Source organism: Chinchilla lanigera, unplaced genomic scaffold (assembly GCF_000276665.1).
Source record: "Chinchilla lanigera isolate Chin_1 unplaced genomic scaffold, ChiLan1.0 scaffold00049, whole genome shotgun sequence".
NCBI lineage: Eukaryota > Metazoa > Chordata > Mammalia > Rodentia > Chinchillidae > Chinchilla > Chinchilla lanigera.
The window spans coordinates 14,412,246-14,436,412 of NW_004955450.1; the positions used below are offsets into that span (position 1 = coordinate 14,412,246).

The window sequence follows — 24,167 nt, forward strand, 5'->3', positions numbered from 1 at the left end:
GCAACAATCCTCCTGCCTCAGCCTCCCGAGTGCTGGGATTACACCCGCTCGTGATTTTTAAATAAAGTTAATACCAGACTGTTAGCCACGGTCACCCCACTGCACAGCTAAAGATCAGAACATAGTTCTCTTGATGTGACTTCGTACCGGGCCGATCTTTCCTACACCACCCTCTCTCCCGCACTTGGACTGAAAAGACAGATTTTTTTCCCCAACCTAAGGCACCTAAGCGTTGTAACCTTGATGTGTATGATAAATATTAAAGGGCATCAGGCTTCTTCGTTTGCCAGAATGTTTTCAGGATGAATACTAATGACAAAATTGACAGATTTCCTATAAGGACTACTATAACCGCCCCCCATGCCAAAAAAAGGCCTATAATTTCTGTCATTTCCTTAATGCTGGGACGTGACTGCTTCTGGGGATCTGTGACCTAGAAATATTGATAACACAGACAGTGGAAAACTTTCCACTTCGGGGAAGGTATGTTAACATGCTCTGCTATATTTAATTGATTTTTAAATATAGCACTATTATTAGAAAAACTCCGGATAAGAACCTTTGCGGTAGGACAGTTGGACGCGCTCCTCCTGGCGACCCTCACGCGAGGTTATGATCCTTGGGGATATTTCAGTTAGAGGCAGTGGAGGTGACCAAGTTAATACGGGGAGAGGATGAGGACCTCGGGTGGAAAGAACCAGCAGGTTCTGACTCGGGCACTGAGACCCTCGGTTCACAGGAATAATGGCTGTGTTCTCTGGATGGCTTCTCCAGTGCTGTACCCCATAAAACACCTTTTAAGTGAAAATTTATATTTCCAGTAAAATCTGTCTCCAAATAGAACAAATTGAATGTTCTTTACAGTTGGGACACAAGCATCTCTTTATGGGTCTAAATTTAAATCCTCAAGCGCAGGCGTTTCAAGCCTGGGCTTTAACCACTGAGCAGCATTAAAGGTGCATTGCCGCTCTTTTGATTAACAGAGAAACCTCTGAACTAGAAGCCAAGCTGAGCAGAGGTAGGTTTGATTTTTTTTTTTTTTCTTGAACTAGAACAAAACCGTCCATTTTTGTCACGAAATCTTGGTGGACTGAGCCTTAAGCAGACCGGTAATCAAAGAAACATTTTCAGAAATGAATAAGGATTTGACTGAGCGTTGACACGATCCCGTGGAAAATGACCTGACTCACTTTAGGCTGGCTTCCACCTTACCATAAATACTAGTGAGTCTGTCCTGTTTGCTTGTCAGATGTTCAGCCCCGAGATAAATCCGCAGGGCTGAGCCGACGTGCCGCCTTTGAACTTGGCACTTTGGCTAAAGCCGCACGAATGCCGGGCGGGGGCCAGAGATGGCTCGGCGCCTCCCCACAGCCCCCCAGACACACGGTGTCCTCTCCCACAACGGGCATCTGCAGTGCTGCCGGCAGCCCCTCATGCTTTGTACGCTTTTAAATTAGGAATTTTTCAAACGCGTTGGAGCCTTTTCCACAATGAATTAACTCGTAACTGCAAATAACCCCAAACTCAAAACAAAACGAGGAGGAAGCAGGGCGCGGAGCGGCACACGAGTGAGACCCTGGTTCCAAAACACAAAACAAAACACACAAAGCTGGAAAACCAGAACTTTTCAGAAAAGCATAAAATGGGTTTCTAACGTTCTGTCTCGTTTACATGTGCAGAATAGTCCAGGGATCCAAAAGCGGCCCCAGAGGAGCTGCACCCCGCTCCTAAAATTTTTGGGCTACCTAACATCTTTTGGTACTTCCTTGCAGTTTGAGTTCTGCTGCCTTCTTCTAAGACTCTCAGCTCCCTGTAGGCTAAACTTTGTCACCAGAGTTGGTACAAAGGAAAGCGACTGTACAGTGGGAAAGTGTGGACTCCCAGAGCCTCCGTCCAGCTCTGGTTTTCAGGAATAGCATTTGCAGCCTCGCGCTTCCCTTTGGAGCATGCCTCCATCCTCGGGTAGGAAATTTTGCCCTTGAAGTGCAATTACAGCCTGAATTATATATTCCAGATAAACGACGAGGTCCTTTCTTTCTAATGTGCTAATCGTGTTTGTAACTGTTAGTTAGTGCTGATACGCTGGGCAAAGCCTGGGACGGGGAGCCGGCTTGGCTCCTGCTGTGAGCTGTGCTGCCCCGTGGAAGTTGCGCACCCACATGGAAGCCAGGCTCCGTTCACACCGAGTGCCGCTTGCTGGTCGGGACACCCTGGTGAAGTCGCCTAACCTCTCCGTGGCTCGGTCTCCTCAGATGTGAACTGGAGATAGTACCAGGACCGTTGCCCCGGAGTCTGAGGGTTAGGTGAGGGGGAGAGTGTGGTATTCCTAAGGTACAGGCAAAGCAAAGCTCCTTCCACTGTGAAAGCGTGGAACTCAGAGGCCAGGATTTGCCATCTGACTATCGAGATAGCAGCTGTGCTGGGGAAGCTGTCCTGGTGGAGCAGGGAAGGAGATTGCCCGCCCCCTGCACACACACGCGCGCACACACACACACACACACGCACACACACGCACACACACACACACATACACACAATGAGATAGACATCTGCACAGGTCCAAGCAGAAAGCCGGCCTCTGTGGTGGCCAGCTATGGCACTGTTCCCCCGAAGTTTCTAGGAAAGGCCACACCCACTTCTTAACTTTTATGCCCCGTATTCTCCTTTGATGAAATGGAGATGTGAAAGTTGCAGAGCGTCTCAAATCCAATCTAATTGGAACTGCAGTCAAAGGCGGAGAGCAGTCCATGCGAACGCAGCCACTGCCCTCTACTGGCGCATCTGCGCATCGTACCGTCCGCTGTCTCGCTCCTTATTGGCTGTTCTAAAACCTGGGTGCAATTAGGCAGGGGTGAGGGGCGACAGCGTCTTTGCCCCTAGTTCCCGGGATCGAACCCGGGGCCTTGAGCTTCCAGGAAAACGCTGTACCACTGAGGTACGCCCCCAGCCTCCAGGCTCCAGCCCCCAGCCCCCAGCCCCCAGCCCTGGTAACATTTTTTAGGATAAAGTGAAACAAGATGCTGAGGATACTGGCTGGGAGGGCAGCAGACCCAAAAGCCTCCTGTGCAGCAGCGCCCTCTTCCTGTGAATGGTCGGCCTCACTTTGTCCTTAGCTTCGAAAATGGGTTTACAAGAGCCGGGCATGGTGGTACACGCCTGTGATCCCAGCACTCAGGAGGCCGAGGCAGGAGGATCGCTGCACTTTGGAGGCCAGACTGAGCTACAGACCCTGTCTCAAAAAGACACCGCCTCCCCCGCAAAAAAAAAACTGGATCTACATTGCAGAGACTGTCTTCTGCAGCGAGAGCTTTCTCCCGGAGTTAGTTCATGCCTTACTTCTGCACTAGTTTTCTGGTTTCTAACTCCGGTTTCCTTGTCTGTCCATGAGCAACACCGATTCTAAGAGACAGAACGCCCTGGCTTCTTCTGCTCTCACTTTCTCGCTTTCTCTGCTCTGCGGCTTCTTGTCTTTTGTCGATGTTTTCTTTTCTGTGCCATCTCCGCGCGCTGTTTCAGCGTCTGTGTGTTGCCAAATAGGGCTGTAAGGATTGATTCTGTCTCCGTGTCTCCAAGGAGATTCTAGTTTCAGACTCCACTTAGGTGAGCCCGCTCTGTTTTCACACAAACAAGGCTCCTTCTGTCTGAGGAAAGCAGTAACAAATGTACAGATAGACGCTCTCGCAAGCCTGGCCAAGTCTGCCTTCAGCCTGCCTGGTGCACACCCGGGGTCCCTGGGGAGCGGTCAGTTTTCGGTACGGTTTCTTCTGTGCAGATTCGCGTCATTCTGTTAAGTGCATCCGTGCGTGTGTTTGGTGCTGGAGACAGAACCCAGACGGCACTAAGCAACATCCCCAGCCCTTTCTAAAAATAAATAAATAAATACATTTTGAGACAGGGTCTCACCATAGAGCCCAGGATGGCCTTGAACTTTCGATCCTCCTGCCTCAGCCTCCCCAGCAACAGCGCCCTCTCTTGTCTTTGCCTCCCTCCATGACGGTTATTGCCAGCCGGCCCCACTCGACCCGCTGCCCACCCTCTCTGTGCTCCCACCCACCGAGCACAAAGCTGCTTATCCTCTGTCTCGGGTGCAGTTTTCAACGCGGCGGCCCTTCCTGGGGATTCTCTTTGTCATACCAGGTCCAGACCCAGTCCTCACACTCAGGAGCCAGGCTCTCCGCTGTATTTCTGCTTTGATACTATCATCAGTCACAGCTGCCTGCCCCATAAACACCACATGTGCCCCTCCGTCCAGCACACCCTGCAAGGAGCGGTCCGCCTCCCACCACCACCGACGCCACCCCTATGCCCGCCCTTCCTGCAAGGTGCAGCACAGATGTCCCTGTCTGCCGAGACACCTCTTCCACTTCCACTGATCTACAGTGATCTCCCCCATCCCCAGAAGTGTCTATTACTTCTTAAAACCTCCTTCATACTTACTGCCTAATACCTTAAATCTTCGTTTTCACCGTGTCCACGCGTGGCGCAGATTATAAATTCCCAGAGCAGTTGTCTGCGGCATTTCTTCCAGTATCCCCGTGCCTCGCACACTCACGTGTACTGACGGCACGTGCTGTGCAACCCTTCCAGGCGAGTGGCTCACTGAATTTCCAGAGCAGCCCTATGAAACAAGTACTGTCTTCTTTCTTTTACAAATGAAGAAACCCAGGCGGAGAGAGGGTAAGCAACATACCTAAGATCACACAGCTCAGGAATCACAGCTCCGATAGAGAGCCCAACAGGCTGGGTGGGGCGTCTGTCCCTTTGCTGCACTACACCTGGTCATGTGTCAGGTCCTCACCAGTGTCTGCCCTGCTGTTTGCAGACAGGACAAAAGAAATGCATGGCTGTCCCCAGAAACTAAGACCATTTTCTAGTTTTTCACGAGGCTTTCAGGCTAGCGTGAAAGTGTCAGTCATTTGCTGTAGCTATCAAGGTCAGGATGTATTCCTTCCCAGACATCAGTGAGAAGCACCAAGCGAGGTCAAGGTCAGCAGGGTCTCTGGCGTCACCGAGCCTCGGCGTGGAAGGATGGCTTTGCAAGGTCCTGTCCTCCGTCCTCACGTCCCTAACGCAGGACAGGTCCAGATGGCTCGTGTAGGGGGCAGAGGTCCTCAGAACTGACGCAGCGTACTGTCTTATACCTGTTGCTGTCGCAAGCCAGCGCTCAGTGGGGGAATCACCACATACCCAAAGAAGGATGTGGCTCTTCACCTCCATGATCTCCCGCTTCCCCCCGCAGAGCACCTTGCCCAGAACATATCCAAGTCACACCTGGAGACCTGCCAGTACTTGAGGGAAGAGCTCCAGCAGATCACGTGGCAGACCTTCCTGCAGGAAGAGATCGAGAACTATCAGAACAAGGTACTGAGCAGCTGGCGCAGCCTCAGGCCGCGCTGGGGAGGGTGCTGGTGTGGGAAACGTACCCGGAACACCCAGGGACCAAAGTGTGAGTGTCTTGGCTCAGGTACCAGATCTCTGATTGAAAACCTCCCTTCCTCCAGAGCTGAGCGTGTGCCTGGGGCTTTGCCATCTCAGTGAGATGCCAGCGTTCGAAATTTCCAAGATAACAAGTTCTGTTCTAAGTATGCACGTATCTCCTTCAGTTTTTCAGTCGGGAATAGATCGAGCCGCTCCCCAAAACGTAAAGGAATAGGGATCGGTCCTCACATCACGACAGAACCTTTTAGGGTCAGGAAGTTGATGTAAAATCATCTCAGGCTTGTGCTTCCAGGGGTTCTCACGGAGGAGTTTATAGCACACACCAAACCAAGGTTTGGGAGCGGTGACCGTCAGTAACCCTGACCTGACCCTGGCATTATGAATCTGGCTTTCCTGCTGTACAGCGCCCTGACCAGTGCACCCCGACCTGAGGGGAGACTGCGGGCAGGGAACTTAGGGTTCCCTAGCCCTTGGGTATAATGCTCTTTCCAGTAATCTCAGAAACACAGGCTTGGAACGCGCTGTGGAGATTATCTCAGTTAATCTTCTCTTTCACATCACACAAGGGGAAACTGGCATCCCTGCCGGATGGCTGGAGAGTGGAAACGTCAGGACCACACCCTGACCCCTGGCCCCCCAGTTTCGGGGCCCCCACCAGGCTGGGGAGACGGCTGTGTGACGCGGCAGATCCGGTCGCTCGCAGCTGGAAAATGAGCGAAGGGAAATTAAGAGCCCGGGCTGAGGACCGGCGAGGTGTCACTCCCTGCCTGGAGGTGGCAGGCAGCCCCGCGGGCACGGCCGCAAGGAGGCCGCACACGGGCAGTGAGAAACGGCGAGGGGCGAGGGGCGGGATTTCAGAGCCGGAGACGCTGGGACTGGAATCCGGCTCCTACGCCACCTCCTAGCTGTGAACCCCGTGAGCTTTCATGTCATTTCCGGACAGTAGCGAAGAGTTCCTCCGAAGATGCTCTGAGACAAGATGTCATAAAGCATGGAGCTCACAGTAGGCACAAGATACATTGTATCGACTCCCCTTGACTTAAAGGGGAGTGAAGTGTTATTAAATGTCCCCAGGCAAAAAATCATTGCTTGAAAGCAGATCCTACTTGGCTACCCTGTGGCCCGGGGCTAAAGCGGTGGTCTGTGTTGCCCTCATGGCGTCTGAGCTTTCTGCTCCTTACGTCCATAGCCTCCCCTGCCTGCGCCACCCCCACCCACAAGGTAAGAGAGGAACAGCAGGCGGCACACAGGCCACGGAGCGGTGCTTAGAACGCAACCAACAAGGTGATTGTTTGGTTTTTTTAATCTGCTAGCCTTTTTTTGAATCTGCTTCCAAAGAAGGGCTTTACAGAATGGGACAGCCGAGTGGTTTGTCCGAGGATACCTTGTGACCCGTATGTTGCTATTTTCCTCTTCAACAGCAGCGGGAGGTGATGTGGCAGCTCTGCGCCATCAAAATCACAGAAGCTATCCAGTACGTGGTGGAGTTTGCCAAACGCATCGACGGATTCATGGAGCTGTGTCAAAACGATCAGATCGTGCTTCTCAAAGCAGGTAGGCACTTTGCAAGTGAATGCTGACGTCTCCTCCTAACCTGCTTTCGCCTGCTTGTTAAAGAAGTGCTTGGGTCAGGAAGGTGTCGAGAGCCGTTTTCTCTCCTGCGATAATAGCTCAGGTTTTCCTCAGCAGGGACTGAGTGCTCCCGAAAGGTTTTTGAAGCCATGTGCAGGAAACATTCCCTCCGTACTGCTTCTTTTAAGTTAAGTTGAAGGGTGCCTCCATTCCCAAATTTTACCGCCACCTCAGGTCCTAGTCCTGAGTCGTTAGCAAGGGGCTGGTGGCCCTGAGGGAGTGGTTGTGGTTGTGATTGTCTCCAGAAATATGGTCAAACACTCCTCACAACTCTGAGACTCCGCTGTGCAAGAGGAGGAGGACCCAAGAAGTAATTTGTAAATCAATCTTCATCTTCGTCAGACAGGGCTTAGCTTTAGCGTGAGGGGCTTTGCGTCCTGCGGGAAGCTCTGCCCTCATGCACAGAGGCAGACAGTGACCCAGGGACCCTGAGCTCCTCCGCACTGACGCCCACGCGCTGTATCAGAAAGCGCCTCCCCTAGATCACGTGACCCAAACCAATGCTGTGTCTGCTCAGGTTCGCTGGAGGTGGTGTTCATCAGAATGTGCCGTGCCTTTGACTCCCAGAACAACACCGTATACTTTGACGGGAAGTATGCCAGCCCCGAGGTCTTCAAGTCCTTAGGTAAGGACATCGCAAGCTGCCTTCCTTGGTTTCCAGCCTGGGCTATGGGGAAACTGTGGGCTACAGGGGGGTTCTGATTGAATAAATAAAGTGAGAGCTGGTTATTTGGAGACCAAAACTAAGATGTCATACTTACTCTACTATAGTCACCCTAGAAAAGTCACATCTCTCAAGCGCTTTTTGTCTGTATTCCATGCAAAGATCTAGAGTCTCATTTTATCCCATAGGTAATTGAAGCAGTTTATATTCTGTGTCCTCCCGTTTCTCCTCCCAGATTTTAAGAAACCACATTTGAAGGGAATATAATATTCGGTAACTTAGGAGCTATGACTGGGTATATAAAAGCAAGTAAGGAACATAAAGTCTGCTGTGCCCGACCCCTCAAAGCAACATTTAATGAGAAGGAAGTGCAAACATTCAGGAAATAAAGTAGCGCTTGGGCCGGGGATATAGCTCAGCGGCACAGCACCTGCCTAGCAAGCACAAGGTCGTGAGTTCGATTCCCAGTACCAAAAGAAACATAAAATAAAAATAAAATGCCAGCACATAAGAAGAGGCCAGACTGAGGGAGGAGCCATCCGCTTCACCTGTCTTGTGGGGACCGGATCCCTGTTTTAGGGGACTTTTCAGGTTTCACGGTTGCCATTCGGTAAACACCGTACTAGTTTCCCCACCAGGCTGCGGCATTTGTTACCGCTTTACGGTAGAACAAAAATGAGTGAGCGTAACATTTTGATTGGATTGTTGCCAGCAGTCCCTCAACAGGTAGGCTTCCGAGGCAGTCCGCCCGGCTGTGGGTCTCGGGCTGTGCTTCCTACCTGTGTGACCGCAGAGCCATTACTCATTGCTACAGGTCTCGGTTTCCTCTGTAAAATGGGGTGCTAATAGTAATACTGTACCCCTCAAAGCGCTGTTTCAAAATATGAAGAAATCCACAGAAACCTCTTAGAACGGGCATGATCTGGTAACCACACAACATCCATTTAGCCCACGGGTGAGGGTGCACTGGTGGCGGGAGTGGTGAAGGACGGCGGTGGTGGCTGCTGATGCTGGTACCGGTGGCGATACTGACTACACCAGCTTTCCTTTTACGATGCCAAACTGTTCACCTGTAGAATTCCTATCCCTTCTGATCCTCAGTTACTGGATCTTTTATTGCCTTCTTCCGTACTTTTCTACTAGGTTAGTAAACAAAATCCCGAACTGTCTTTATTTTAATTTTCCACAGGTTGTGAAGACTTTATTAGCTTTGTGTTTGAATTTGGAAAGAGCTTATGTTCTATGCACCTGACTGAAGATGAAATTGCATTATTTTCTGCATTTGTACTGATGTCAGCAGGTAAGAGAATCAAAAAATAGAATAAAAATTAAATAGTTTAAATTTCTTCCAGGTAAAGAATTTTTAGGAGGTGCATAACTTTTATTGGTTTAGAATATTTCAGGGGGCCGGGCATGGTGGTGCACACATGTAATCCCAGCACTCGGGAGGCTGAGGCAGGAGGATCACTGCAAGTTCGAGACCAGCCTGGGCTACAAAGTGAGCTCAAGGCCAGCCTGAACTGCATGGTGAGACCCTGTCTCAAAAAAAAACAAAAAAAAAGAACATTTGAGGAGTTCTCAAAAGCAGCTGCCGCCAAGCATGGTGGCTCATGCCTGTAATCCCAGCACTCGGGAGGCTGAGGCAGGAGGATCACTGCAAGTTCGAGTCCAGCCTGGGCTACAAAGTGAGCTCAAGGTCAGTCTGAGCTACATAGCGAGACCCTGTCTCAAAAAGCCAAAAAAAAAAAAAAAAAAAGCAGCTGCCATTTTTTGCAAAATCCAAAGTTTTCCAAAGAACACCCCACCCACACATATAAACTGTTTTTAAAAGACCACGTGCCTTTCAGATAAAATCTTAAGAAATAAGAATTCAGTAAAACACAGTCTAGAACTCACCTCCAGATACCAAGAGAAATGCTAGAGCAGTCCTGTCCTCCTTAGCACAGTCTCCGGGAGAACCTGTCTTTTTAAAGAACTCCTCCCTTTTCGTAAATCCACCTGCTGCTGTCCACAGGTTCTCAAGCAGCGCTGCTTCTCGGGGATAATCGCTGTTGCAAGTTCACTGTCTTCTATTTGGAATTCTCACACACAAAGACTTTATTCTGAATTAACCCCCCTTAAGTCATTTGGAGTTCTACTGACAATTTTAGCTTCCCGGGATTATGAGGCAATCCTCATATTTTCTGAAAAGGCTGGCAGGATTGATATAAGTAGTTCATCTAGAAATATAATTACTGGAAAGGCTTGAGGGGACATGGTGGTTTCATTTGCTCTTGTGTGAGTATGGCCTTAAATTCGAATGGCTATCCTTCGGAAAGGGCCGATCCTGACTTCTTCTTTTAAGTAGTATTAGTGAAAACGGGAAGGCTTAAAAACTGTGATTTGCAACTACCGTGGATCACTTTTGCACTCCAGTGGAGGTCTGAAATTGTTAAGTGAAATTTGGAAGACAAGGGCAACTGTGAGCCTGTGAGTACGCAGGGCAGCATAATTATCCGGACCTAGGAGCCCAGAGGAGTGTGTGGCCCCACACAGCATTCAGGGAGTGAGACTGGTGTTCCTAAAGAGTGTCATTTTTCATGTTCAGATCGCTCGTGGCTGCAGGAAAAGGTAAAAATTGAGAAACTGCAACAGAAAATCCAGCTCGCTCTTCAACACGTCCTACAGAAGAACCACCGAGAAGACGGAATACTAACGAAGGTAAGAGCTGAAGGACTGCAGTCAGCCTGGCCTGAATTATCGTGAAGTCGTAACCCCCAAAAGTATCAGTATGCCACAGGCTTCTACAAAGGTGGAAATCTCCATTTCGAAACATTCTCTTAGGCCAAAACCCATTACTGAGATTAACTTCTGTTTACTATCATTGATCACACAGCACCCTGCATGAACAGGGCGATGGTAGGTAAAAAGGGGTTTTTCTTAAAGCTTTCATACATTCAGGAAATCCTCCTCCTACTCCATCAAAGTTGCCCATAAAAGCAGAGTTAAGACTCTGCATTGTTATACTTTAGAAAAAGGATCGTTGAATTTAGAAGAGAGAAGTTATAAAGGACTAAAACAGCGAGGGTAATCAAGTATTCTAATAGTAATCCTCTTTCCATTAAATTCGTTTGTCAACTGTAAATAACTTTCATGTTTTCTTTATCAATTTCTTATTGCTGTCCCGTGCTCAGAGCATGAAGCTTTCATTTTTGCCAGTTATCTTTTGCAATACAGTAAGGATGCCAATTTCAAATATGCTAATCTCCCTCAATGTTAGTGCTCATCAGATTTGGTTGGAAAAAAAAAAAAAAGCCCTATTCTTTATCTTTATTTTGTGTGTTTTACTCCATGAGAGGGTGATGGGAATAGTATTGGGTTGTGTGGTCCTGTTTCTTTTTCTCCTGTTAGGTCAAAAAGGGGAAACTGGTGCTCAGCTGCGCTTTTCTTTTTGATTTTGCACCCGTTGAATGAGTGAGTGGGTGGTACAGGGATGGGAAATGGGAGGGAGGACCCCTCTGGAACTTCACCCATCTTCTTGCCCAAAAGCAAGACCCCTGTAAAATTATTTTGGAGAGCACCTCAGAGGATGCAGTGAAAAAACAAAACACTTTTCCTAGAGAGGACCGTTGTAGGCTGAAGCCATAAGCATACTTTGTACAGTTCTTTACAGTTGAAGAGCACTTTAGCAAATCATCCTCTGCAAATCATCCTGTTACCCTCGGCTGGTAAATGGGCTGTGCGGTGACTTCTACCCAGGCCTTCTGAACATCTTTTCTTTCTTTTTTTAATTTTAAAGAGTAAAAGAAGGATAGCATAGTAATAGGGGGATTTACCGAATTACAGACAAAGTGGTAGGAAATTACCAATGGTTGTTATTTTACCTATTGATATTTTCAAGATAGTTTCTTAGGAAAACAAATAGACAAATAATAGTGAGTTGCAGACAAAAGTGATAGGAAATTATCAATGGTTGCTGTACTATACTTTGGTTTCTTCAAAGTGGTTTCTAGAGAAAACATATAGAGCTATACATGAGTGATCAATTGAATAATCATTGACTATTCTCAATGGTTATTGTAGGAAACACATAGTAATAAACATACGTCCATTTATGAAATAGCATAGGAACAATACAAACATTACAGAGTTATGGACAGATTGGTAGGAAATTATCAGTGGCTGCTGTAATACATGGGGGTATCTTCAGAGTGGTTTCTCAGGAAGACAGAGATATGCAAGAAAGATCTAACAAGTAGTTACAGCCTAAGGGTTGTGAAAAAATAGCGGATTACCTTCTTACCAGTGACTCCTTTCACTGAGGTATGATGGCTGGAAGGAAGGCCAGGATTGAAAAGAAGGACTGAGACTAGCACCAGTGTCCAGCCAGAGGCTGTTTACTTATTCCTCTGTAGTCATGATTACATGGGGCTTCTCCTTGGAGATGACTGTCTGGCCAGAGGGAGAAGGCAGAGTATGCCCCGGGCCCCCTCATTCCTGTTGGACCAGCTGGTAGGAGGGGTCTGAGCTCTGGGGCCTTTGCTTCAGAGGGCAGACCGATCTCAGTGGTCTGACCATCTTTTCTCAGTCCCAGAATGGCTTTGTTACAAGAGAAGTTCCTTATCTAGAAGGCAGTCGCTGGCTGCCCTTAGGACTGACTGGAACTAGTCCTGCATCGGATGTGCGGGGGATGCCTTGGTCCGCGGCTGCAGTCCCCTATCACCTGGGACTTCCAGGAGCCCCCCGCCTTGGTCACCAGAACACTTCCCCCCCCCGGTGGTGGGGGGGCGGGATTCAGGATCACCGTGGAGCAGATGGTGAGAGAGAGCCTTGAGCTTTCATCTGGACCCCGCCACTGCCAAGCAGGGCCAGCTTCTGTTTCCCGCTGTCATTTTGGGTTAAATTATTCATCTTTAAACTAATGTTCAGTGTATTCCTGGCACTCTGCGATGTGACTAGATCACCATTTAATTCTACCGGGCCTCTTCCTGCAAGGTTAAGTTGCTTCGAGTGTACTTCGCCCGTTGTAAAGCGTCGTAAAGATCAAGTAGACTCCTTGACCCTCCCGTCTGTTCCCTCCTGACCTCACTGTCCTTTCTCCACTTACAGTTAATATGCAAGGTGTCTACGTTAAGAGCCTTATGTGGACGACACACAGAAAAGCTAATGGCATTTAAAGCAATATACCCAGACATTGTGCGACTTCACTTTCCTCCGTTGTACAAGGAGTTGTTCACTTCAGAGTTTGAGCCAGCGATGCAGATTGATGGGTAAAGGTATCACCCGAGCACTTCTAGAATGTCTGAAGTACAAACATGAGAAAAAGGAAACAAAACAAAAAATTAACCAAGACACTTTCTGTGGCCCTGCACAGCCCTGGAGCGCCAACACACTGCACATCTTTTGGTGATCGGGGTCAGGCAAAGGAGGGGAAACAAAGAAAACAAATAAAAGTTGAACTTGTTTTTCTCACGCATATGATTTCCATTATGCCTACAGATATGGACCCTTTCTCTGTCTCAACTTCCTGAGTGCTGACCTGTTTACAAGAAGGAGGGTACTAAAGGTGGAGGATTTCCTGTTCTTGTAGCTCACTGCCCACAGACTTTCCACAGGGTCACCAGGCTGTCACTCCCAACAGAGAGCCCCCGGCAGTGATCGGTGACGGGTGTGCGTGGTGGAGCTTGCAGCATTACTTTGCTCAACTTGCTCTTTGTCTCATGAAGGAAGTTTTTATTTTCTCACAGGTTACTGCCAGTCAGCGGGATGGCACGAAAAGGGTCCATAGCACTAGCAACAATAGCATTATAATATATTACAGGGTAAATGGGCATGAAGACTATATATAGCTAAAAGAGATATTGTTTATATATTGTTTTAATTAATATAAAATGTAGTTACTGGTGTAGCTTTTCCTGTTGAATTGATAAGGCACTTTCATTTTGCACCTTTTTCTTTAAATTAAATGCTAGCGTGTTCACTGCTGTGTCGCATGCGCACCAGAAACACAAGTTTGACTGAGAAGGCTCGGAAGGTACGTCGGGAGGTGTTTATGCTGCTGTTTACAAAATCACTCGTGAAAGACTGGCTGGTCATATCTAGAAATCAACATGCTGGATTTTTCTTTTCCACCCGTGAATTTGACATTCGGAACAGAACTCTCCCTAAATTGTATCTTGCTTTTTGACAAGTTTAAGGATAGATGTGTTTACGCTTCATACAAAGCTGAAGGATTGGTACGGTGGACTTAAACCCTCATGCACGTTTTTTTTTAAATTTCAAAAGAAGCTTTCTGAAAGGCCACCTTTGTGGGGGGCAGGGAAGGAGAGAGACTGACTTTTCCACAATTCAGTAGTCATGTGGATTCTGCCTGCACTTGGAAATAAATCAGTAACCAGAGTATTTATTGGAATCTAGCTTTTATTGTAAGTAGGACCCAAAGATTCTATCTGGAGCAAGCACACACTCCCCTGGTGAGAACATGACACATTCTCTGAATGTGTATGCTCTTGGTATAACCTAGGAATCCTTAGCATTTATCTCAGAGGGATCCGACTCTGGACTAGTCCCCACGCGCCACTATTCTAGAACATTGCTCTCCGCATTTGGTAGATGGTGGATAGGACGGTGAGGGGGTTATACAGTAACGAACCGGTTTCTCTTATTTAATATTAAATATTTTAAGCCTTTAAACTAAAGTCGATGCTAGCTGCAAACATTTACTCCTGTGTTTATCTTCACTAGAAAACTGTGGATTGTAATTTATTTTATTAAATGTTTAGAAGATTGTTTGGCTTTTGTGTTCAGGTGAGAGCTATTGAGGTATTTTTGTTTAATTTCCTGTTCTTGAACCCTCCCCCAGTGGGGAACGGCAGAGGACCAGTCTGATGTCCAGGGGTGTATATTTTGAAAACAAGTGACCTTTGGGAAAGTAGGCATTTAGAAGATGTTGTTCTTGCCCAGAGTGGGATTTAAACTGGTGGTCTGACATCAAAGACCACGTTTGTAAAGAAGAGAGAGCAGGGGCTGGGGATTTAGCTCAGCGGCAAAAGCGCCTGCCTGGCAAGTGCAAGGTCGTGAGTTCGGTTCCTGGTACCGGAGAAAAACCAAAAAAAAAAAAAAGAAGAGAGAGCAGGTACCACGGTGTGAAGGTGGGCATTTCTGAGAAGCCCGTACATTCAGAGGCCTCCCCAGTCGATAGGGCTCCTGCACAACCTTCTGCAGGAACTGTGCCCCCCAGTCTCAGGCTGGAGCCTGGGACCGGTTTCTCAGAGCACTTTATCCGCTTGGCACCCCACTGGTTCCCTGACTTGTTTCCTGAGGCACTTGGGAGAAGCAGAAGGAATTATTTACACAGAAATGTGTATGAAGCCTAAATGACATCCACATTTTTTTTTAAAGATATTGTAAGGGTTTAACCATAAATAGAAGATGAGAGTAATATTTACTTAAATTTCTTACAGGCATATAAAATTTTATGTGAGTGTTTATATAGAGAGGTTAACTGTCAGCATATAGTATTTATATTTGGGCAAGAAGGGTTAAATCAAGCTTTTATTTAAATAAGCATAGTTCCTTTAAAGATTAATAGTATTTATACTCTGAAAAGAGTACCAAGCTTCGTACAGTTATTTATTTGTCCATTATTTTTTCTGTTGTTTCTTCTTGGAGGGGAAATGGTGTGAGGTCTCTTAGGGGGCGGGGGGGGCATTTTGGTTTTTGTCACTCAGACTCACTAAATTTGGGGATGGTTTTATTAAAGTATAATAACTTCTTTTTAACCAAAGCTTTCTGAATATGACCAGCCTCAGGTGCTAGCGCATTAAAGAGCAACTAAACCTAATTCCAGTGTCCATTTGTGAATAAGAAGAGCTAACCGAACTTCTCTTAAGGGTGAGAGAGAAAGTAATGTTGAACTTAAAAAGGAATTCCCTTTCCCAGAAAGGATTTTGCATGTGTGTAATGCAAAACAAAACAAAAATGATCTTCTAATCTCATTAATAGTTGTGACATTGCTTTTATACTAAACCAAGACAGAGTAACACGATGCTGCTTCTAGGTGTTTCTGAAAGAAAAGCAGGTGAGCTTTCAGAGTAAGGTCCCCTGACAGTGTAGGAACAGGGCAGTAGAGACAGAGGTGTGGTTGGAGGAGCCGAGGGAACAACTCCTATGCAGATCTAAGTTGGGATCTGAAGCTGAACAGTAAATGCAGTTGAGAGAAATACTGAGTCTCGAAAAGGATGTGAAAACCTTTGTATTTTTATTTTCTTCCTTTTCATAAAAAAAAAAAAAAAAAAAAAACAACCTGTGAGATGACACATAAAAACTAGGCGATACCAGAACAACAATCTGGATAGCTCATATAATCAAAATCTCCTGAACTTAAATGTCTAACAGTCTTTTAAGGATTGGAACCACATCACTGCTCACTTGGCTCCTCTAAGGTTTTTATGTAATTTGTAAAATAAGGTAAATAAGGCTTTTACAAAGCATTGTGCCCTTGTTACACAACGGCGCCCCATGTTGTGAAAAAACCGGCCATGGTCACAGTGAAATCAAAAGTGCAGATGAAAGTGCTTTTTGGACAGTTCGCAAACTGTGTTAAAGTTACGGATTTTTTTTAAAGTGTTCAGCATCCTAATTTGTGTTAAAGCTATGAGTTTTTTAAAAGTCTTCAGCATCCTGATTCACCCTTCCTAATGTAAGGAAAACGTGACCTAAGACACTGCTTCTAAGTTTGGTTGTTCTTTATCGTGTGGATACCCAGATCTCTGTGAGCATATGGGAGTGGGCGGAGAGGGTCAGGCGAGGAAGGCGTGCGTGTGTGCGCGCGTGTGTGCGTGCCTGTGTATGTGTGTGTAAGATTTGCGTGTGTGTGATGTGCATGTGTCAGACCGCTTCTAGGCTACTAAGTGTCAATGGAAAAGAAAATGTATTCAAAATACTTAAATCAAAACTAGAAGATGGAAAAAAAAAACATTTATTCTATACAAAGCCTTGTCTGGACCACTTTAGAGAGACTTCTATTTTTTTAACCCTTCTATAAATATTTGATGGCACTTGAAATATTCCTGCAATAAAATGTGATTTGTGTAAAGAAAAAAAAAAGATTTTGTAATGTGAAACAAAGAAAGAAAGTAATGTAATTTTCTAAAAAAAAAAATACAAACAAACAAACTTTGTATTATTTTCTTGATGGAATTTGTCTATCTGTCTTTGGAGAACTTTTTATTTCGTTGAATGTGCCATAGTAGGGATTCGTGTTTTTCGTTTTAGACGAAGGAATGGCTGTTTGTGTTCCGACATTCCAAAATGCAAAGCGACGTAGCAAGTCCTCAATGCAAAGGTCTGAGCGGTGTGTCAGCTTGTCACTGTTGCTCTTTTGCACACGTCCTTCATTCCTCTCCAGTGCAATATGTACATAGAGCACTTGCGGGTGTACCTTGAACCCTCAGGGAAAAATACATATTTGTACAGTGTTTGCGTTTTTTTTTTTGTTTTGGTTTGGTTTGGTTTTTTCCTTTTATTTTTGGCTAAGGAATGTCGATCGAATCACTTGTTATTGTCAAGGGGCAGCCAGATAATAATCCTAAAGCCACTGTTGCAAACATTGATTGTTTAAAACATGTGTCCTTCCAGTGCTATTATTTTAAGATAATAATAATAAAAGTTATTTTCTGACAGTCCTCTGTGCTGATTGGTGAAAAAAAAGGGTAAATAAGCACCTTATGATTGACTTACTGTGAATGACAATCCATCTTGATATCAAGGATAGAAGCCCGATCTTTTTGGAGTTGGGGTTAAGAGTCAGAAAAAATGTGCTCAGGGATCTTCTAAAACTCTTCAAACAGGGTGGCCAGTACTACTGGGACAAATTGTGTTGTGTATTATTATTAACAATGATAATATTATCCCTCCAAGGCACAAATGAACTGTGTAGAACTGCGTGCGCACATGCGTGTATGCGTGTGTATGTGTGTGTGTTATCTCCTCACTATTGTCTCATTTTGTTGAGTTCAAAAGTGACGTGCTCTTCGGTTTTGTGTATGTGAGAACACGGAGTAACTGGCAAAGGAGTGCGAAGTTACTCAAAATATAAATGCACCAGCGCAGAGCATCCAAGTTGTAGCCCTTACATATCCTACTTACCATTTCCCTAGTAATTAAAATATTTTAAAAGAAATGTTTTAAACTATTTCAAACTCTGTATATTACAGATAAAAAAAAATGTGAAAACCAGTGATAAGACCTGCCTATCACTACAGTGAAATGGATAAAGATACACCACATTTTTGTTTTAAATACCAGCAGCTCACTATGTTTTTCACCATGTTCTGCTCCAGAAGTGAAGCAAAAATCCCTTTATCTAAAACAGTTCTTTCTGACACATTCGCAGTTTATAGATTCCTGATGAACTGATGCAGGAGCTACTGTTTAAAGACAAATCAAACTCCATTTGTATGATAGCTGCTTGATCCAGCTCTTAGGGTTATACTGTATATCACAATTTCTAAATAACCTTTGTTTACATAGTCTCATGTGTTACTTTACATAAAGTCAGAGGAACTCAATCTGATTGTGGGTTCTGATTCTCCCACCCCTGGGATAGGCTACATCCACTATATTTACCTATTTTCTTATTACTGTTGTGAAGCATAATTTGGGAAGACTTTCCATGCCTATCACCTGACAAATACTTTCACCTGTTTTGTTAACAAAGCATATGAAAAATGTCAGGAATCTCCCTCCCCTTCTCTCATTGCTTCCCTCCGTTTATAGTCTCTCTCTCTCTCTCTCTCTCTCTCCCTCTCTCTCTCTCACACACACACACACAGACACACAGAGGTGGTTGACATTTTTACATAGTGTAGCATGTGAGTGCCACTTCTAATAAAGTTATGATACAGAACCCCCTGAAAGCAACTTACTACAGCTCAAGTTATGTGCCCCCAAAATGCAATTACAACAGTAAACCTTGATGTGTTGCTCATGGTATATAATACAGGTCTTCATTTTGTCCCTAAACACCAGTATATGAAAAGGTTCCACCAGAGGTGGTTAAAGAGGCCTTCCCATTGCTGTTCATTTTTAAGAGATGAGAAGGTTGACTAGCAATGTCTCCAGAAGTAACTGGTCTCACTTCCGGGTCTGTTTCCTTGTCTGTGTCTGTGTGATCGGTTCTGTCAGGCTCTCAAAATAATTCTGAAAGTAGTCCAGAAGCCTGGCGTCACACCATGGAGCCAGGTTAGAGCCAGGGCATCTCCATGTTCACCCACACCCTCAGAACCTAGAGCAATAAATACATTCGGTCATTTATTTCCCCCTCGATGAATGACAGAATATTCAACCCAAATAGATCCCACCTTTCTTCTGTGATGCAACACAGCATGGAGTCTCGTGAGGAGAAAGTGGATCTGAATGTTTTAAAATAGATGCGTAGAGAACCGTGTCTGCTGTTTACATTTTGTGTGCTTTGCCACGTGAGCAGTACCACACTTCTGTCTTTGACCCCCTCTGGGAGCTAACAAATGAGAGTTTGCCATTAGCTCTCAAGGCCTTCACATGCCATCCCGCTCTTCTCTAAGAACGACAGAACTCTCTCCCATGTTCGTGCTCGATTCCTTCTCGCTCACCGTTGCTCTAATGTGGACGAGTACTCTTTCTAGGAACTTGATTATCACCGAACAGATAGCATATGTAAATGCAGATCACTCTTGAGCAATATAGTGAATATGACTTCACACAAAATCCGTATGTACTGTACACATTATCCCGAACCCAAAATTCTCTTCTTACCCACCATGGTTTGAAATCTCATCTACAACAGTGGTAAACGCTTAACCGTTAGGACATTAGCTGGCTGCTTCTGTAAGTGTTCTGTGTTGTCTGTTGCTCCTTTTGTGGAGATGTGTTTTGTATTGGATGTTTCGGCCAATGGGAGGCTTCAAGCTACAACATATTTTCCCAGTTTAAATATATTTAACATACGACAAACCCCAGACAAGGCTTTTAATATGTATAAAGAACTGCAGTGTTAGGTGGTTTATTTGCAAACCGTTTTCAATATTGTCCATTTTTATGGCACCTTTAACAATATTCTTGTTTCCAAAGTACAAAAAAAAAAAAAAAAATAGGTTAAATAATCTAGCCATAACTGAATGTCAAGCAATAAAACAAATGACTTTTGTGCATAGACTTAAAAAAAATACAAATTTTAGACATCTGCATGTAGATGCAATCTCTTGTTTACTGCTTTCTTCAACTTGAGCAACTGATTCCTTATTTACTGTTAACTTAAGAACTTGTAATGGCCTGTGAACATTTTCTCTCTTACTCTTCTTTCAAATTTCCCTTCGTCCCTGCTGTTGAGTCATACTATTTAACGTTGTTCTGCACATCTCTATACAGTTAACTTTTTGGCTTTCATTCTGTATAGATAAGAAAATGTTATATTATAAACAGCCTACTCAGTGCAAATATTTATCTGTTGATCAAATCCACAATATGCTGTATAATACCGGTTTTACTATATAATCTATTTTAGACATAGCTGTTTAGAACTAGAGTGTGCTATTTTTGTGTTTTTCTGATGTGTGGTGCTAGATAAGTTACTTTTGTGAAAATGATCCCTTTTATTCCTAAACAATACCACCTTTGGGTCTTGTTAATTTCACTGAGTATAACTATATATTTGTATATATACATATATATATATATATATATATCTCTATCTGTGCCCAACTAGCAGCTGTATCAGAGTGCTGGATTTGGGACTAGCTTTTCTCTTTAAATACATAGTCATTATATAAATTATTCTAGAGTGTATTTAATTAGGATAAAATTACTTCCTTAGTATGGATATTTGACATCTGTAGGGTGTTTATAAATATGGACATATGAAAATTTATGTTGGCTACTATTTGGCTTTGCACAACATCTCCTGATCTAAAAAATAATTGGCCAGACCTTCAAGATCCCAAAGAAATGTTCTTGTTTAATGGAGTAATAGATTTTTCTCTCACTAAGGAATTATATCATTGGTACCTGACAGATCTGTATACTTAACTCCTATCCCAGATAATAAGCAATTATATAAAATTTTCATGGTGGTTTGATAGCAAACTAGACCTCCCCCCTCAGGAGTCAGGAGAAATACGGAGACATCCATTGGTAGAAGATGGGCCATACCGCAAATTCAACAATGAAAGGGCCAGGGATGTAACTCAGTGGCACAAGCGCCTGCCTGGCAAGCACGAGGTCCTGAGTTCGATTCCTGGTTCAAAAAAATTCAACACGGGATAGTCTATTTTAACATTACCTCAGCCAGTTCTATGAACTGAGTGAAACAGCTTCATTTTTAAAGTCATTCAATAACGAGTTTAATTAAACTTTCATTTATTCTCCCAAATTCTATTGGCATTGTTAAACATCAGAGTATATCAAATATCTAACTAAGGATGTAGTTAGCCTTATTAAATATTGATTAGAATTGTTCTGTAATATTACTGAATTTGTAAGATCTTTAGCAAAGATTTTTGAGCAATTTATAAATATAGAGCAAATGTTTCTGTTTACTGCACCTTTTGTAACTGAAAGCGGTAAATTCTGAAGCCATGATTAGTGGCTCCCGTGCACTGCATATTTATCCCCCATTCTAGACAATTTCCATTTTTATGGAAGAGTTCCAGTGACCTTAATTATAAATGCAATTGTGTGGTTGAAAGGTAATGCTAATAGTTAACCCTTTAGAGGGAATTGGCTACGGTGTAGGGAGAAATTGCTGGACACAAATCATGTCATTCCTTATCCGTCTGGCTTGGAAAGAGATTGAAACTTCTTAAAGCACCATTCGGCATCCTTAGCTCCCCTAGGGTAGAGAGTGCCTTGTGCTTCCCTAACCACCGGCCCATGTCCGCAACTGATAATTATTCAATTACAAGTGACCCCAATGAAAACATTTCTTCCTGGGTTGTTTTGGCAAATTTATAAAGTATGTCAAGCCTTATGGTTAACATTTTCTTCTACGACCAAGAATAAAAACTACGTTTTGAAAGACCACAGGAAATGCTCATTCTGATTGTGTGTAGGTCTTGAGCATTGAGCACACAAATTTCACAAAACTCTGTGAGTGACAGACTCGGCCTTCTGTAAATATACATGCAAGTTTGGAAACAGTAATACTGTACCTATAAATATATGCTGTCTGTTTTGTGTACAGTATGTAAAAATTCCTTTTCTGCCACACTAAAAACGCAAGCCATTTACAAGACTCCTAAAACATAGTATATTGAACTAAAACTTTGCTAATGATCTTTATTAGAGGATCGTCCAACTTCTCACTTACATTGGGTTTTCTTTTCAATTCACTCTTTATAGTAGTCTGCTTATTTCCAGCTGTTTATTTTATTGAGTCCTGAATTTAAAAAAAAAAATATTTTGATTCATTTTGTAAATACAAGCTGTAAAAAAGAGAGATTTAATGTTGTCTTTTAAATACTCCAATTTTCATTCTAATATGAATGTTGTTATATTGTACTTAGAAACTGTACCTTTAATATTACATTACCTTTATTAAAAGTGCATCGAACACATCAATTTTAGATGTGCTTTATGTACTGTTATCCTATAATAAAACTTCAGCTTCTAATGGAATATTTGCCTGGTTTTTGTTCGTGGTCTTTGGTTATTGAGTGGCACTGTACATAATTTTCTAGCTTCTTTCTAGCTTTTCTAGTGGATGGTTTAGTACTGAACCTTGGTAATCAAAAGTGTGGTCCACAAGCCAGTAGCAGGGGCACCATCACAGTGGTGCTAAAAATGCAGAATTACCCCAGTTGTAGCACCACCCCAGATCTAGTAAATTGGCATTTCCATTTTTATAAGATACAGGTGATCTATGTATACCTTAAAAGTTTGAGAAGCACTTTTTTTTTCTTTTTTGGTGGTAGTGGTACTCAAGATTGAACCCAAGGCCCTGCGCATGCTATGCTAGCACTCCGCCACTGAGCTATATCCCCAGCACTTACCATATAATAATTTTTTTTCATTACTCCTTTTTTTGCAGTGCTGGGGATTGAACCAAGGGTCTTGCACACACTAGGCAAGTGCTCTACCATGTAGCTACATCTCCAGCTCTTTTTAATTTTAAGACAAAGAGAAAATGGGTACAAGGATCAAGCTACTCATTTGTCAGAGAAAGCAAAGCAAAAGGTATTATCTACCAGCGTGACTGGCAGTTGCTGTTGAAAATGCAAACTTGAGGATTCTGAGCTAATTCCTATCCCAAAGGAGAACGGTACCACAACCGTTTAGCGACACTTTCTCGATCCTGACTACTTGCCTCATTTTGTGACCTCTGCCTCAGAAATGCTCGCACTAGCATGGCAGCAATGATGTCAGAGATTTTTAAAATGCAACTTGAACTGCAATGTCACTGCCTGCCCCACCCTGTTCTGGACATGAACTCTTAGCGGTGACCCACACATGGAATGTAAGCTAAGTATCACACCCCCTGAACAGTGCAATAGCCTCATCACGAATCATTCTTAAAGTAACATCAAGGACACTGAAATCATAAAATACTCTGAAGTCCGAATAAAAGCAACTGAGTTGGCATTTTCCTCCACACACTTGGCAATGCCTAAGGACCTCTTATAATCCAGAGACAGCCAATAAATATTTGAAGTGATCCCCAAACTCACTGCATGTAGCAAACAACTGCCAATCCTGCCTTCACAATGAGCGACCAAAATGTACGGTGTTTAAGGTTTTATTTACAGTAAAAGACACACTGCCGTCAGTCCCCCTCATAATGCTCCCCTCATTTCTAACAAATGTGTCCCATCATTCTTGCCACGTTCTCAAGCAGCTCTGAAGTTCTCTTTTGTGTCTTTATGAGGTGTGATAAAAAAATATGATAAATGCCGCTATCTGAGGGCCACCCAACAGCAAGGCTCGTAAAAGTATTATGGTGTGCTCTGACCCATGTTAGCCACCAGATCTGGCCCCACGCAACTTCCCAAAGTCACAATGACAGTGAAAGGTAAAAGAAAATCGAATCAGTTCGGGACACTGAGGCAGCTACAACAGCACAACTAGAAACACTCACGAAAGAGGACTTCCAGAACTGCTTCAGAACGTGGCAGGAACAATGGGATAAGTGTTCAGAGTGAAGGGGGGTAATTGGAGGGAGGTGCGTGGCAATGTGTCTTTTACTGCAATCTTAAAATTAAACATTCACTGATTTTCTGCTCACATTTTGTATTTCCAACCACCTCAGAGACGAGGATGAGTGAAACCATTCACGTAAAGTCTCTGTAGACCATCAAATTCTACATAATGATAACTACTTACTATTTCAAGGCACCCGAGGTGATACAGGAAACTAAAAACTCCCAACCTGAATGATATCTGGGATGAGTTCGTGTTCTCTAAAATCGAAGAATGAATTTTA

The 24,167-nt window shown here is 44.2% G+C and overlaps 1 protein-coding gene across 3 annotated transcripts in view; it reads left to right on the forward strand.

The window, feature by feature from the left end:
- The window catches only part of Rora (RAR-related orphan receptor A), a 172,413-nt gene extending 150,047 nt beyond the window's left edge, over window positions 1–22,366 (forward strand). For all 3 annotated transcript variants that reach the window (XM_013518928.1, XM_013518926.1, XM_013518925.1), the window contains exons 5-10: window positions 5,240–5,361; window positions 6,861–6,993; window positions 7,589–7,696; window positions 8,925–9,035; window positions 10,323–10,435; window positions 12,824–22,366. In XM_013518928.1, the coding sequence (XP_013374382.1) occupies window positions 5,240–5,361; window positions 6,861–6,993; window positions 7,589–7,696; window positions 8,925–9,035; window positions 10,323–10,435; window positions 12,824–12,988 (752 nt within the window). In that variant the 3' untranslated portion in view covers window positions 12,989–22,366. The remainder of the gene's footprint in view (window positions 1–5,239; window positions 5,362–6,860; window positions 6,994–7,588; window positions 7,697–8,924; window positions 9,036–10,322; window positions 10,436–12,823) is intronic.
- Window positions 22,367–24,167: the final 1,801 nt, after the last annotated feature.